A 16051-nucleotide genomic window follows, 5' to 3' on the forward strand; every position below is an offset into this window, starting at 1 on the left:
TCAATTGATTTATTCAGTGTTCAGAATGATTTGACAGCTATATAGCTCTGTTCAAGGGATGAGATAATTTTAAGGCTCCCCTAATTCTCCATCATATTAAGTCATCATTCTACTTGTTTAATATTATGTTAACTGAGTTTTATGACAGAGGGGGAACACATATATTTGTTGAACTCCATTTATTTAGAATGAAATGAGTTTTAAATACACAAAAACAAACAAAAAAGGAGTAAGTAAAAAAGATGTGTCATAACACAGGGCATAATATCATGTAAATATTGGGAAGCATATGAACATAATGCAAATATTTTTTCAAAGAACTTGAACAGAGTCATGAAAATTACAAAAAAAAAATGAAGAATAAGTTCTTATGAAAAGTGTTTACTTAAACTAGTGTTTTTGGAAGTTATGTGAGAAGGAATAATAAAATTGTTTCTGTGAAAATAATATTTGGCAAAAATAATTCATTATATATTTCTGCAGAAAAAAAAGAGGAAAAATGATGCTTTCTAAAAAGCTTGATTTGGCAGGCTTTTTGAGGAGAAATTAAAGGACATGAATATATATATATCTGCAGTATGACCTGATAGGCTACTATAATTTCAGAAATATTGGGCTTAATTATTAAACAAGCATCCCCTAAGAGTCATCAAATTGTATTTACATGAGTCTGCAATTTAATTCATTTATATAGATTTATAAGGCCTACACATAAGGTATAACTTCTGACTTTGTTAATGGTTAAATTTATGTAGTGAAATAAAATATACATATATTAATAAAGTCATAAAAGTGACTAATTCTCACAAATTTACATATTTCTATAAAATATTTTTTAAAAGTTTAGACATAGATGTTTGGCTCATAAAATTTTATGTGAGTAAAAAATGTGAGTTTTTTTAAAAAATAAGTGTTAACTAATATTTTTAGATTTTTTAAAAAGAATAATCATTTGAGAGAGAATGCAAGAGCAGGAGGGTCAGTAAGAGAGGGAGAAGCAAACTCTCCACTGAGAAGGGATTCCATTGTGAAGTTTGATCTTAGGACCCTGGGATCACGACCTGAGCCAAAGGCAGCTTTTTAACAGACTTAACCACACAGACACCATGATTATTACTACTATTTTAAGTTGCAGTGTCTCCTGAATAAATCACAGTGTAATTAAAATAACAAATTAATAAGAATTTATATTTTATACTTTATGTGTCTCTGTCTTTAGGGAAAACTAAATTAATGCCCCATGGAATATAATAACCAAACCTTTACAGATTTCTTTCTATTGGGGTTGTTTCCACCATCAAGACCTGACTTGTTCTTCTTCATTCTCATTTTTCTCATTTTCCTAATGGCTTTTTTTTTTTTTGCAACCTTCCCATGATCATCCTCATCCTTGTGGATGCCCATCTACACACACCAATGTATTTTCTACTTAGTCAGATCTCCCTCATGGACCTGAACTTCATCTCCACTATTTTCCCCAGGATGGCTTTTGATTATCTCTTTGGGAATAAGACAATTTATTTCATTTGGGGTGAAGTTCAGAGCTTCTTTTTCTTGATTTTAGCAGGTGGAGAGGGAATACTATTGGCCTCTATGGCCTATGATTACTATGTGGCTGTTTTGCTCTCCACTATCCCATTCATATGAATAAAAGAATATATGTTTTGATAATAATTGGATATTTGATAATGAGCTCAATCAACTCCTGTGCCCACACTGCACATGTCCTCAATATATCTTACTGTCAATCCAGGACTATCAACCATTTCTTCTGTGATGTTCCTGCTATGTTGACTCTGGCCTGCATGGGCACCTGGGTCTATGAGTGCACAGTGTTTGTGAACACCACCCTCTTCCTTATGTTTCCTTCCATTGACATTATATGCTCCTATGGCTGGGTTCTCTTTGCCATTCTCCATGTGGTCAACAGAGGGCAGGAAGAAGGCCTATTCGACCTGCAGCACCCATCTCACTGTGGTGACTTTCTACTATGCACCCTTTGCTTACACTAATTTAGGTCCAAGATCCTTCCGATCTCCAACAGAGGACAAGGTTTTGGCTGTCTTCTACACCATCCTGCACCCCATGCTCAACCCCATCATCCACAGCCTGAGAAACAAGGAGGTGATAGGGGCCCTTAGAAGAGTGATTCAGAGGATGTGCTCTGTACAAATGTAGAAGAAGTTCTCATTAGTCCTGTGGTCAGAAGTAGATTACTTGCACCTTGTATACTCCTTAGCAATATTATTCCAGGGTTAAAGGCAGGGACCAAAATAATTTAGAAGATTAAAATAATTGAGATTTGACAAAATGTATATTTTTATCACTCTTTTTATTTTCTTTGTGATGATTTTTCAATAAAAGAAAAGGTCGTTATTTTCTCCTAACTTGTGAGCAATAAGGTTTTGCTAATATGTAGAGATGATAAGGAAAAAATCCAAATTGATGGTATTATCCAGTATATTACTTTAAATATACATAGTATATGTCATTAAAATACTTAAAAGAGAACAAAACAACAGTACATATTATACCATTGCCAAATGTCTATAAAGAAAAATAAGACATCTTGTATCTACTTATCAATATTAATAGATGAATATTTGTTTTATTTCTTTTTTTTTTTTTTTTTAATTTTTTATTTTTTATAAACATATATTTTTTATATACATATATTTTTATCCCCAGGTCTGTGAATCTCTTAAATAATGAAAACTGGTTCTCCCAATTCCCAGTTTTCATGGAAAATGATAGATATAGAGATTTAGGATAAAATTCTTCATGAATTTAGAAGTCCTCCCACATTATAAAGGATATTAAGTTTATATATTTTAGGAGAGGGACACTGGGTAAATCTTGATGACTCATAAGAAAACAGCTTTTTACAGGTGTAACACAAGTAAATAATTATTATATGTGGTGCATATGCACTATGGAGTATTATGCCTCCATCAAAAAGGACGAATACCCAACTTTTGTAGCAACATGGATGGGACTGGAAGAGATTATGCTGAGGGAAATAAGTCAAGCAGAGAGAGTCAATTATCATATGGTTTTACTTATTTGTGGAGCATAACAAATAGCATGGAGGACATGGGGAGATTGAGAGGAGAAGGGAATTGGGAGAAATTGGAAGGGGAGGTGAACCATGAGAGATTATGGACTCTGAAAAACAATTTGAGGATTTTGAAGGGGTGGGGGGTGGGAGGTCAGGGTACCAGGTGGTGGGTATTATAGATGGCACAAATTGCATGGAGCACTGGTGTGGTGCAAAAATAATAAATACTGGTATGCTGAAATAAAAAATAAAAATAAAAAATAAATTAAAAATAAATTTAAAAAAACCAAAATGGATTATTAAAGAATAAGAACTGTAGTATAAAAGAATTGATGGAAGTTATATAATATATAGTACTGTGTAAAAAATCACAGCCACTTCCAAAGCATTCCTCTAAGCCCTGAAATTTTATATCTGCCAAAGGCATTGTTGACCTTTGTTGAAGATAATTTCTGTTATGGATATTTCATTATACATTTTGTATTCTCATAACTCTAATCAACCAGAATTGGGGGTTTGATTTGAATGAATTAAGTACCACAGTTTTATATAATTTTATATATTTTATTTATATATTTTATTTATATATTAGTAATTTTAGTATATATTTTATTTATATATTAGTAAATTTTACATATACATATATGTATATATACATATATGTGTGTATATATATATATATGTATATACATATATATATATACAGTGATGGTTATATAAAACCATCACTGTTGATGGGATAATCCTGTTATATTCTTTATTTTCTGAGGGAAGAGATAAATAAAGAAGCTAGAATAAAAATGTAAGAAGCCCTGTATTATCCCAAACATGACAGCAATTTATCACTAATATATTCAAATTGGAAATAAGATTTTTCTCCAAAAACAAAGATCTACATTCTAGAATGTATATATAAGTTTGTATATTTTTATGCTAAAACTAAGTGAGCCTTTAGAGATTTATAGACTATTAACTGATTATGAGCTTGATTTGCAATGGCATAAGTATGACTTTTCCTAAAATATATAATGGGAAATAGTCTCATCACAAGAAACTATATGAGAGGGGCCTCTGGGTGGCTCAGTAGGTTAAAGCCTCTGCCTTTGGCTCAGGTCATGATCTCACAGTCCTGGGATCAAGCCCCACTTTGGGCTCTCTGCTCAGCATGGAGCCTTCTTGCCCATCTCTCTCTCTGCATCCCTCTGCCTGCCTGTGATATCTTTCTCTGTGTCAAATATATAAGTAAAATCTTTGAAAGAAAAAGAAACTATATGATAATATGGTAATAATTTCAAAAGTAAGCATTTGCTTGAGATGGAACACTTACTTCTTATCACATAACATAATTTTCAAATCTGCAAAAATGAATATATTCACTGCTTAATTTCAGAGACCAAATGTTCATTAAACATTTACCAGCAAGCTTTCTTCTTTAAATTATTTTGGTATTTGAAATATAATCACCTAAGATTCCTAACTAAAGTGAATTCATTTTTTTAACAAAAATAAATTCAGTCCAACTTAAGAATAAAATACTATATTAAACAGGAGTGAAGGTTGAGGAAATAAGATGGCACTTTAGTAAGAGATCCTAAGCTCATTTTATTCTTTGAACTCAACTAGGTATCTATCAAATCATTCTGAATACCCTAGAAATTGGCTTAAGGACTGATAGAACAAATCTACAAATAGAAGAATAGGCTGCATTGAGGAAGGTAGGGAGTGCAGAGTTGTGGTTTGGAGGGCAAATGGATCATGAGTGCTATGGAAGGGAGAAAGCCCTGTTCACAGAGAATGTTCAAGGAAATGTTCAAGGTGAAGACTTCCTCAAACCCAGTGGCTAGGGAAAGGAGAGGGGCTCAGTTTTTGCAACCAGCCAGGGACTGAAGACTAGAGTTTAAAGGTCTACAAACTTGACTGAGATAGAGCCATGCATGTGCTATCCTACTCATGCAGAAAAGGCAGGAAAACAGCCAGAGGCAGAGAGAATAATCTGAGGACCACCTGGAACACATGGGGGGATTAATTTTTCTTGTAACATGTTCATGAAAGGTAACTTTCATGGAGACACCACTCTGTAGACAAAGGAGCCAGCAGGTACCATATTCATCTCCTGACCTTCAGCATAAATGTACAGTCACCTCACCAAGGCAGCTGTCCCCCAACACTGGTTGCCAAGCCTGCTAGCTCCAAATATCTTTCCCTGCACTCTGGCACAACTGAACTTCTAAGTAAAACCTGCCTCAATCCCAACATAAGGAGACACTCTCCCAGAAAACCACTGAAGTTCCCTGATCACATTATATTCCTAAAGCCTGGATTTTTGTTTGTTTGTTTTGTTTTAATTTATTTATTTTATTTAGAATGGTAGAGGAAAAAAAGAGAGAAATAATGCAAGGGGAGGGGTACTGAGAGAGGGATAAGCAACCTCCCCACTAAGCAGAGAGCCTGATGCAGGGCTCTGTCTCAAGATCTGGAGATCATGACCTTAGCCAAAATAGGGTATCAGAAAATCAATCCATTGAGCCACCCTGGTGCCCCAAAAGCCTGCAGTTTTAAAAGTCAGCAAGCTTGGGGAATGGATGACGATGTGATATATATATATATATATATATATATATATATATATATATATTGATATATCTAGTTGGATACTAGTCAGTCATCAGGAAATCAAATCTTTCCATTTGCAATGCTGTTGATGTTACTAGAAGGTATTATGATAAGAGAAAAACAGTAAATTAGGTGATGGGAATTATATGATCTCACCGACATTTTGAATTTAAGAAACAAAACAGAGGATCATAGGGGAATAGAGGAAAAAATAAAACAAGACAAAATCAGATAAAGATAAACTATAAGAGGCTCTTAACATAGGTAACAAAGTCAGGGTTGCTGGAGGGGAGGGAATTGGAGGGATAATAGTTCCTGCTTGATGGACAGTAAGGGGGCACATGATGTAATGAGTGCTGGGTATTATATATGACTGATGAGTCATTGACCTCCTACCCCTGAAACTAATAATATATTATATGTTAATTAATTAAATTTAAGCCAAAAAAAAAAAATTAGCAAGCTTGGCTGAGATAGAGCCATGAGGTCACTGTGCTGATCATGGAGAGAAGGGAGATAAATAACCCAGAGTCAGAGAAGATGAAAACAATGACTGAAAAATTTCTGGGAAACATAATGGATATCATTCACTCTTCTAGGAGTGCTTCCCTGAAAGCAGCAAGCATGGAGACCCCTCTCCCAAGGAAAAAGAGATGGCTGGAACAATTTCCTTTCCCCACTTCTGGGGTAGACAACCAGAGGTAAAAAACACAGGGACTACACTGGCGGACCTAACCTGTTTACATTGGATCCTACACCCCTGTATTCTGGAAATACTACCTTTCCTGGTCAAAATAGCCTTAGTTCCAGCATGGCAAGCCCCTTTCACACAAAACCAACAAAAGAACCTGTCCACACCAAGTCTACTGAATATAGAGCTCTCCTAGGCTTCAGTTCTAATAGTAATAATACCAGGTCTCATTTAACGAGCAGACCAGATCACACATAATTAGATTCCCACACTCTGATCAAGAACCAAACTGTCCACTGCAGGCAAGGACAACTTCTTCAGATGACTGGTCCAAAGTATATAGCATCCAAACACTCCAATGGACTTCATGCAGCACACACCAGAAATACCCCCTGAAGCATGAGGCCATGGAAACTATACAATTTCATTATCATAAAGTCATTACTCTCAGGGGCAGGAATCAAACAGTATTTTGTAACACAGAGATGAAGACAGAGACATTTACAAAAGCCAAGATAGTGTAACTAATCACAAATGAATAAACACAAGGTCACAGTGAGAGACCTGAGCGATATTGATAAAAGTAATAGGCCTGAAGGAGAGTTTGAAACAACAGCCATAAGGACGCTCACTGGGCTTGAGAAAAGAATGGAAGGGAGGCCCTTACTGCAGAGATAAAATGGTTAAAAAAAATAGAAACAGTCATAAATGAAACTTGGGGCACCTGGGTGGCACACTTGGTTAAATAGGCAGCTCTTGATTTTGCCTCATGTCACCATCTCAGGGTCTGGAGATCAAGTCTGTGCAGGTATTCACAGTCAGTGGGAGATTTTTTTCTCTCTCTCCCTCTAACTTTCTCCCTGATTGTGCTCTTCCTCTCTAAAATAAATAATTCTTTTAAAAAAGAAAGAAATGAAAACTACAGTAACTGAGATTCAAGACACACTGAATGCAATGAACATAAGGATAGAAGAAGCATAGGAATGAATAAGTGAAATAAAAAATAAAATACTAGAAAGTAATGAAACTTAAAAACAGAGAGAGAGAGAGAGAGAGAGAGAGAAGAATTATAGAACTTGAGAAGAGTCTTAGGGAACTTAATGACTCCATCAAGCATAATGACATTCATAACATAGAAGTATCAGAGGAAAGGAGAAAAATGGGGCAGATGTTTATTGAGAAAAATATAGCTGAAAACTTCCCTAATGTGATGAAAGAAACAGATGTCAAGATCCAGGAGGCACAAAGAATCCTAACAAAAGCAAGAAAAAAGCAAGCCAAACCAACACATGCTGTAGCTAAATTCGTGAGCTATAGTGATAAAGAAAAAAAGTGTTAAAGGAACAAAGAAAACAAGTCTCAACCTTACAAGGGAAGACACATCCAACTAGCTCTGGATCTCTGAAGAGAAACTTGGGAAGCCAGAAGGAAGTAATATGATATATTCATCCTGCTGAATGAGAAAAATCTGTAGCCAAAAAATACTCTATTATAATAAAAGCCTGGATAAATAGAAAGAGTAATAGATTTTTCCCAGACACTCAAAAACCAAAGGATCTTGTAACCACTAAACCAAGCCTATAAGAAAGAATACAGAGAACTCTGAGTGAAAAGATAAGACCAAAAGTGTTAAAGACTAGATGGAGAAAACCTTCAGAGAAAAATGACAAAACAAGTAATAAAAGGGCATTAAATATATATCCATCAATAACCACTCTAAATGTAAATGGATTAAACACACCAATAAAAAGACAGTGTGTCTTTTCATAAAGCCCATAAAACAAAACAAAACAAAAATATTGATCTATATGCTGCCTACAAAAGTCTCATTTTAGATCTAAAGATACCTGTCAGATTGAAAGTGAGAGGATGAGAAAATATTTATCATATAATGGATATATTATAAAACAGATATACAATACTTTTATCAGACAATCTAGATACTAAACAGAAGACCATAACAAGATATGGATAAAAACACTATCATAATAAAATAACTATTCAAGAAGCTCTAACAACCGTAAATGTTTATACTCCCAACATGGGAATGCCTAAATATTTTTATATATTTATTAAGAAACATAAACATTGATAATAATAAAATAATAATAAGGGACATTTACACCCCACTTACATCAGTGGACAAACCAGCTAAAGAGAAAATCAATGGGACGCCTGGGTGGCTCAGTTGGTTCAGCAGCTGCCTTCGGCTCAGGTCATGATCCCAGCATCTTGGGATCGAGTCCCACATCGGGCTCCTTGCTTGGCAGGGAGCCTGCTTCTCCCTCGGCCTCTGCCTGCCATTCTGTCTGCCTGTGCCCGCTCTCTCTCCCTCTCTCTGACAAATAAATAAAAAATCTTAAAAAAAAAATCAACATGGTAACAATTACTTTGAAAAACAAACAGGACCAGATAGTCCTAACAGATATATGCAGAACATTACATCCTCAAGCAGCAGAATAACATTCTTTTCAAGTGCATATGAGAAATTCTCCAGAAAAGAATACTAGGTAACAAATCAGGCCATAACAAGACAAAAAAAAAAAAAAAAAAAAAAAAAAAAAACAGAATCATACCATGCATATTTTCCAACCACAAGGCAATGAAACTTGAAGGCAAACACCCCACCCCCACAAAAAAAAGAAAAGTTCATAAATACATGGTGGTTAAACAATATGCTACTAAACAATGAATGGATCAACCAGGAATTCAAACAAGAAATTTTTTAAAAAATATGTGGGGGGGGGGGGACAAGATGGCGGGAGAGTAGGAGGAGGCGCCTTTTCAGCCAGAACCCCAAAGCAAGCTGATTACCTATCAAAAAACTCCGATCACCCATGAAATCAGCCTGAGATCAGAATTATACACGTCTGGATCTCTACAGGGGCAGAAGATGCCAGTGGGCAGGTAAAGCAGAGTGGGAACGGTGCACTGATATCGGAAAATAAACAAAAGGGGGAGGGAGCCACCAGAGGCGACCAGTTGGAAAGTAATACCCCAATACGAGCGAGAGTACCCTGCGTCTGGGGACCATCATTAACTTGGAGACTGGCTGAAAGCACTCCAAAAGATCAGAGGATTGTGGGGGGAAATTGTGGGAATCGGGGCGGCTAGGGACAGGGGCTTAAGTCCCCGGTCCCAGGACAGCCTCCCCGTCGCTGAGGCAGAGAGAGTGCAGCAGAGAAACCAGCTCTTGGTCCCTAAGCCGCCAGCGTGCCCAGGAATGCGTGGGTTCTAGTTCCTTTGAAGGGATGGGAGCCACGCTGGTTGGCAGAATGCGTGAGCCCTACCACAAAGCTTGAGATACACGTGTATGTCCCTCATGCTCCCCTGAGTTACAAAGGCCCCGACGGCACTCTTTGACCTACTCCATTGTTTCAAAGCCTAAGCTGCGCGCCCCAAACTCTCCCCTGACAGAGGTGCACAAAAGCCCAGCCTGGTGCTTACAGACCAGCGCCCTGTTCTCAGTGCCCGAGATGCGTGCCAGACCCATAGCAGCCTCTGAAAGAGGTGCGCACAAGCCGGGCACTCCCAGCCTGGGCCAGCGGCAAAATCTCAGTGTGCAACTGCTGCTTGGAACCTCTCAGGTGGTTGGGAGCTCCCAGACAGCTGCAACTGCCTTGGCTTTGGGTACAAGCAAAAGATCCTGTGCCCCCAGGGTCTCCAACTTGGAACCTGCTCTGCCAGTGGCCAAGGGGGAACTTATTTAGGCTCTGCACCTAGACTGAGGCTTCTCTCTGAGAGGGAGATCAGGGTGCAGTTTGTTTTCCTCTAAAACTACAAAAACCATCAAAGGCGGTCAAGGTGAGAGGAAAAAAAAGTGAACAAGCATAAAAACCGCCAGAGAACAAAACCCTGAAAAAACCCATTTTCCTCAGAGCCCACCCCCTTGAGGGGAGCGGGAGGACTTAACTCAGGAAACATCACTGACTGACAACCCACGTGACAGGTCCCTCCCCCAGAAAACAAACCAAGAAAGAAAAAAAAAAAAAAAAAGAGAGAGAGAGAGAGAAAAAATAAGACTACAAGAGAACAACCACTACTTCATAGGAAAACTTGTATTGTTCACTCGTTTTCACTTGTTAGGGTCGAGAAGACCTCAACCCAGGGAGGCGTGGAGGAACGACACCAAGGCAGCTCTTTCTGCAACAGCAAGGGTTTTATTGTTTCAGCATGCTGGGGCTCTGCTCTGCATCATTCCTGAAAACCAGGCGGAAGCTGAGAGCCCTGGTCCAAGGGAGTATGGGGTTTTTATGCATTTTTTAGACAAAGGCTTGTCACAAAACCATAATCACAGTGACCTCTTTACATAACTACAGTTCCTGGTATGCTCTGCACAGTTTACATTTTTTAGCCATATCTTATCATCCGGGTGTAGCTAGGCGGCTGCGAAACTAGGACAAAGCAGTTCTCTTCTTTGTTAACCATAAGCATAATTCAAGCAAGGGGAGGGAAGGTCATGTTCTTATGTTTCAAAGTTCTAGCCACAAGGCTAGCAAAGCAGTTACAAAAAGCAAGTTAAGCAAGTTAGCAGAAGCTTTACACAGTTAACTCAGCCCTGGATCTCTTCATTCCCCACTTCTTCTTGTGAGTATCTCTAACCTTAGAGATTATGAACATTATCCAAGTGTAACGCTTCATACGTTGCCTTATTACCATTAACTTGATCTGTCCTATTCTATCTTGCATAAAGGCTATCAACTTATTTAAAATACAGGGTCCTATAGTCAAAAGCAGGAGGAGAATAAGTATGGGTCCCACTAGCATGGATACAGGCCCCGATGCCGTCGACCTTGACAGCAGTTGGCGTGGTCAGCAGGATCAAGTAGGGTCCCTTCCATTGAGGCTCAAGGTTGCGTACCTGGTGTCAGCGGACGTAGACCCAATCACCTACAGAATAAGAGTGAGGAGTAACAGTACGCGGTCGGTAGGCCTCTGATAGGCCCTTCCAGATATATTTCTGGATGGCCTCCAGAGCCTTAAGTCTGGGTATCAGCATGGCGGAGGAAGTAACAGATGTCCCATATCCATGTTCAGTCATGTGTTTTAAAGGAGGGGGTCCCCCATAGAGGATTTCAAATGGGGTTAGGTTTCTCCTAGAGGGGGAAGGGGTATTGCGTGCACGGAAGAGGGCATAAGGAAGGAGCATGGTCCAATCTCTTAAGCCAGTCTCTATGGCTAATTTGGTTAAGGTATCTTTTATAGTTCTATTCATACTACCTGTCCTGAGTTCTGGGGTCTATATGCACAATGTAATTTCCAATTAAACCCCAAGACCCTGGCCAATCCCTGACTTAACCTGGGCCACAAATGCAGGTCCATTATTAGATCCTATTACCTTAGGCAGCCCAAATCGGGGAAAGATCTCTTCTAGGATTTTCTTGGCCACAACCATGGCTGTCTCCTTCTTAGTGGGGAAGGCCTTGACCCATCCTGAAAAAGTGTCTATAAAGACTAGCAGATGCTTATTTCCATATGTTGCTGGTGTTACCTTGGTAAAGTCTATTTCCCAGATGATTCCAGGCCGGTTTCCCCGGTCCTTGGTTCCGGGGGAGCCGTCTGCTCGTTGCACGTTTGTCACTGTGCAGGCTTCACAGGAGGAAGCAATGTCTTGAGCCAGTTCCTTCACCCTACCCGGAGGTAGGGACGGTAGATTTTGGTCCTTTAATAATTCCAGAAGCACTCTGGTACCTAGATGGGTGAGGCGGTGGGTGAAAAGTAAAAATTCATTTACCTTTTCTTCTGGGGTCTCCAGCTCAGTGACTTCTTCCTATGTAGTCAGGATGTTTGTTACCGGGGGGGGTCACGTAGGGCGGCCGCTCTTGCTTCTTCGTCTGCGCGACGGTTGCCCTGGGCAACTGAGTCTTCACCTTTTTGATGTCCAGGGCAGTGTATGATGGCTATCTCCTTTGGGAGGTGGATAACCTCAAGGAGATCTATAATCTCCCGTTTGTTCTTGATTTCTTTCCCAGCGGAGGTGAGAGGTCCCCGCTGCCAGTAGATGGCACCATGTACATGAAAGTGGCAAAGGCATAGGCTGTCTGTGTACATATTTGCCCGTTGGCCTGTCGCCAGGTGCAAGGCTTGGGTTAGAGCAATAGGTTCTACATTCTGAGCAGAAGTTCCATGACTTAAGGGTGCTGACCAAACCACAGTTTGAGGCCCAACTATTGTCGCCCCTGCCCATTGCTCCCCTTGTTGTAGGAAGCTGTTCCCGTCCGTGAACAAAGTTACATCAGCATGGGGCAGGGGTCTGTCCTTGAGGTCTGGCCTCATGCCTGTTTCTTCAGCCAGGATATCTTGGAAGGAATGGATTATTGGGTCATCCGTCTCCTCTGGCAGGAGGGTGGCGGGATTAAGGAGCACAGGATTGCCAAAAGAGATGTGGTCTTTGTCTAACAGGAGGCTCTGATAGTGGATTATATGAGCATTGGAGAGCCAGTGGTCTGGGGGTTGCCAGATCACACTTTCCAAAGTGTAAGGGGCAGTAAGAGTGATTTTCTGCCCCAGAGTCAGTTTGTCAGCATCCTTGACAAGTAAAGCTGTGGCGGCTATGATTTTTAGGCAGTTTGGCCATCCGCCCGCAACAGGATCCAGCCTTTTGGATAGATAGGCTATAGGGCGCTTCCAGGGGTCCAGGGATTGGGTTTACACTCCTTTTGCCACCCCGTGTCTTTCATCCAGGTATAGGGTGAAGGGTTTTTCTACATCTGGTAAGGCCAAGGCAGGGGCTGAAAGCAGTGCCCGTTTTATTCCATCAAAAGCCTCTTGTTCCTTCCCCCATTCATAGGGGGCCTCATTTTTGGTAAGGGGATAAAGCCGATCAGCTAAGGATACAAAGCCAGGTATCCATAAGCGACAGAAGCCTGCCATCCCTAGGAATTCCCTTAGTTACCTTCTAGTCTGAGGAGGTGGTATTTGAGTATCAGTCTTTTTCCTTGTGTCCGTGAGCCACCGTTTACCCTCCTTGAACTTATAGCCTAGAAATGTCACTTCTAACTGGCAGAGTTGATCCTTTTTGGCAGAGGCTCGATATCCCAGGGTAGCCAGAGCCCTTAACAGGGCCTTAGTCCCATGGAGACATTCCTGCTGGGTCTCAGCAGCCAGTAGGAGGTCATCCACATATTGCAAAAGAGTCAAAATAGGATGTATTATCTTCACCTGAGCATTTATTTCCCTTAGGTCCTGAACAGGGCGATAGTCATTAGTTCCAGGTTTCTTTACAGGGAGCAAGGGAGAGTTCCAGGCTGACTGGCAAGGCACTAAGACTCCTTGTCGAAGGAGCTTGGTAATGTGAGGGCAGATGCCCTCTCGAGCTTCCTTACTCATTGGGTATTGTTTTACCTGGATAGGGGTGGCGGAAGTCTTAAGTGTCACCACTACAGGGGGTTGGGCGGTTGCTAAGCCCAAGCCCACGGTTTCAGCCCAAGCCTCAGGGAAGTCCTATAGCCATTTTTTTTTTCAAGATCTGGGAGGTGGTCGGGAGGGTTGGGCCTTTCAAATAGCTCGTATTCATCTTCTAGAGTGATGGACAGGGTATTTACTACAGGTGGAGTTGGTGGAGGGGAAAGATCCTTATCCATATGATGCAGGCCCACAATGGGGATGAGGAAATCTATCAAAGGCCCGGAATCAGTGAAGGTAATCCTGGCTCGCAATTTGGTCAGCAAGTCTCTTCCCAGTGCAGGGGGCAGGGCAGTCAGGGAGCACCAAAAAGTAGTGGTGTACCCTCCCATTCCCTAAATCTACCATCCGCTTGGTAGTCCAGGGGCGATATCTGCTTCCATTTGCCCCCCTGACAAGGGCCCATTTTGATGAGAGGGGCCCTAGGGCCTGCTGCAAGACTGAGTAAACAGCTCCAGTATCAACCTCAAAATCGATAGGAGTCCCCTCCACCAAAACTTTTACCCTGAGATTGGGGAGGGGATTCGAGCTCTGTCCCCCCTAATCATCATCTTCTAGAGCCAAGAGAGTGGTGGTTTGTTCCTCTTTTTAGGACATTCCTTAGCCCAGTGTCCATGCTCTTTACAGTAGGCACAGTGGTCTGAGGCCAAGTTCGGGCATCGCCTAGGAGAGTGGCCCAGGTTCCCTATCTTTCCTGAAGTCTTAGTATCTTATTTTCTACCAGTTTCTACCACTGCGGCCAGGATCTTAGTCAACTCTTTGTTCCTTCCTTTCCTCTTTCTCTTTTCTTCTTTAAATCTTTCTCTTTCCTTCTTTAAATCTTTCTCTTTCCTTCTTTAAATCTTTCTTGCTTATCATCTACTTTCCTATAGAATTTCCCTTATTTCCATCACTCTTAGTCACACTAAGCAGAATTTTGTACTTAGAAACACCTTAATCTCTAGTGAAGACTAAATATTAACCAATTGTGAACTGTTACAACAGAATTCTTTAGATGACAAATTTATGAATCAGTTAAGCGCAAAACACATTTACCAACAGATTTAAATACTCTTAGTTTCTTTGCAGTTAAGAAGTCAAAAGCACAAACCTACATCCAGTAATTAATGACTTAGCATTTTATCCTGTTTGGTTAAGATCTAGATGTCCACAATTTAATTCCATTTTTCATCCAAGCAAAACTTTAAAATTTCAGGTTACCAAAGACTTAAAGCTATTTCATCAGTTACCCATTAAAACTTTTTGAGACAGACAATTAACCATCAGTTTAGTCATCTCTTTGCTAACAAATTTAACAAATAACATGAACTTATCTAACCTTCAGTAAACTTCTAAGTTTCACATTTACTGCTGATAACTTAAAAGACACATCATATCTTAACAACAAACTTAGTTCCAATACTGATTTACATTTCACCTGGACCCACTCCACTTTGAATGTTTACCTGAGACACTAGTGCTAAGATCTGGAGGGGGGGTGTTAGGTCCAGGGGGTGCTCTTCTTGCTCCTTGACCATGAAAAGAGACATGACGTGGTGCATGATCCATGAAAAGAGATCATACCGTGGTGCATGATCTAGAGGCTAGTAGTCATGCAGGCTGCATGCAGAAACAGGAGAAGGGGGAAACAGAAGAAACAAAGTGCTGCCAGGAGGCAGAGAAAGGATTCCTGACTTTGGAGCTCATAAGCCTCAACAGAGGAGCAGATGCCATGCTTTCCCACCAGCACATGGGGAGGGGTTAAGCAGTACAAGTCGGGCCAGAGAACACAGGGAAACTTCCTCCGAAACAAAGAGAGTTTCGGCAGCTGCTTGGGAATATTCCTTACGATCTCTGTCTCGAGTTAGACTAACCCCAGTTGACTCCAGTTATAGCCATTAACACGGGAAGTGAGTGAGGGAGAAGCCCCCATATCTATTAGGAGAAACAGAGAAATAAAGTCAGAGTCCCCTTTGCTAGGGATGGCTCAACAACCTGGGTTTACTAGAAGAAGACTTATTTATCATAATTACCATCCAATATGTCAGGAGAAAGTTTACTAGCTGACTAATTTGGGCAAACACATTCTGCAAAAGCCCCTTAGTCTGGGATCCTGGTGCAGAACAATGAAGGCCTAGGTATGAGCCCTGAAGGTATCCTAGGTCCATTTGCCCTGTTTCCTGCAGAGGAGATCTAACTGATAGATCCCACTCAGGCCATGGAGTTTTACAGGATCTCAGTCCTTTCCTAAGTTTTGCAATCCAAATTATTTCCAGTTATAGAGATCAGAGGAGGAGAAAGGCCAG

General features: G+C 40.4%; 1 protein-coding gene and 1 pseudogene across 1 annotated transcript; one reads left to right on the forward strand and one right to left on the reverse strand.

Annotated features, from left to right (window-relative positions):
- Positions 1-1240: 1240 nt before the first annotated feature.
- On the forward strand, positions 1241-2178 carry LOC131831465 (olfactory receptor 2L8-like; annotated as a pseudogene).
- An 8886-nt stretch (positions 2179-11064) lies between these two features.
- On the reverse strand, positions 11065-13691 carry LOC131831258 (uncharacterized). Its single transcript, XM_059173408.1, is given in 4 exon segments — positions 11065-11579; positions 11582-11657; positions 11659-12132; positions 12180-13691. Coding segments are annotated over 4 exon segments (2577 nt in total).
- Between the last annotated feature and the right edge of the window lie 2360 nt (positions 13692-16051).

This window comes from Mustela lutreola, chromosome 5 (genome assembly GCF_030435805.1).
Source record: "Mustela lutreola isolate mMusLut2 chromosome 5, mMusLut2.pri, whole genome shotgun sequence".
In the NCBI taxonomy this organism is placed as follows: domain Eukaryota; kingdom Metazoa; phylum Chordata; class Mammalia; order Carnivora; family Mustelidae; genus Mustela; species Mustela lutreola.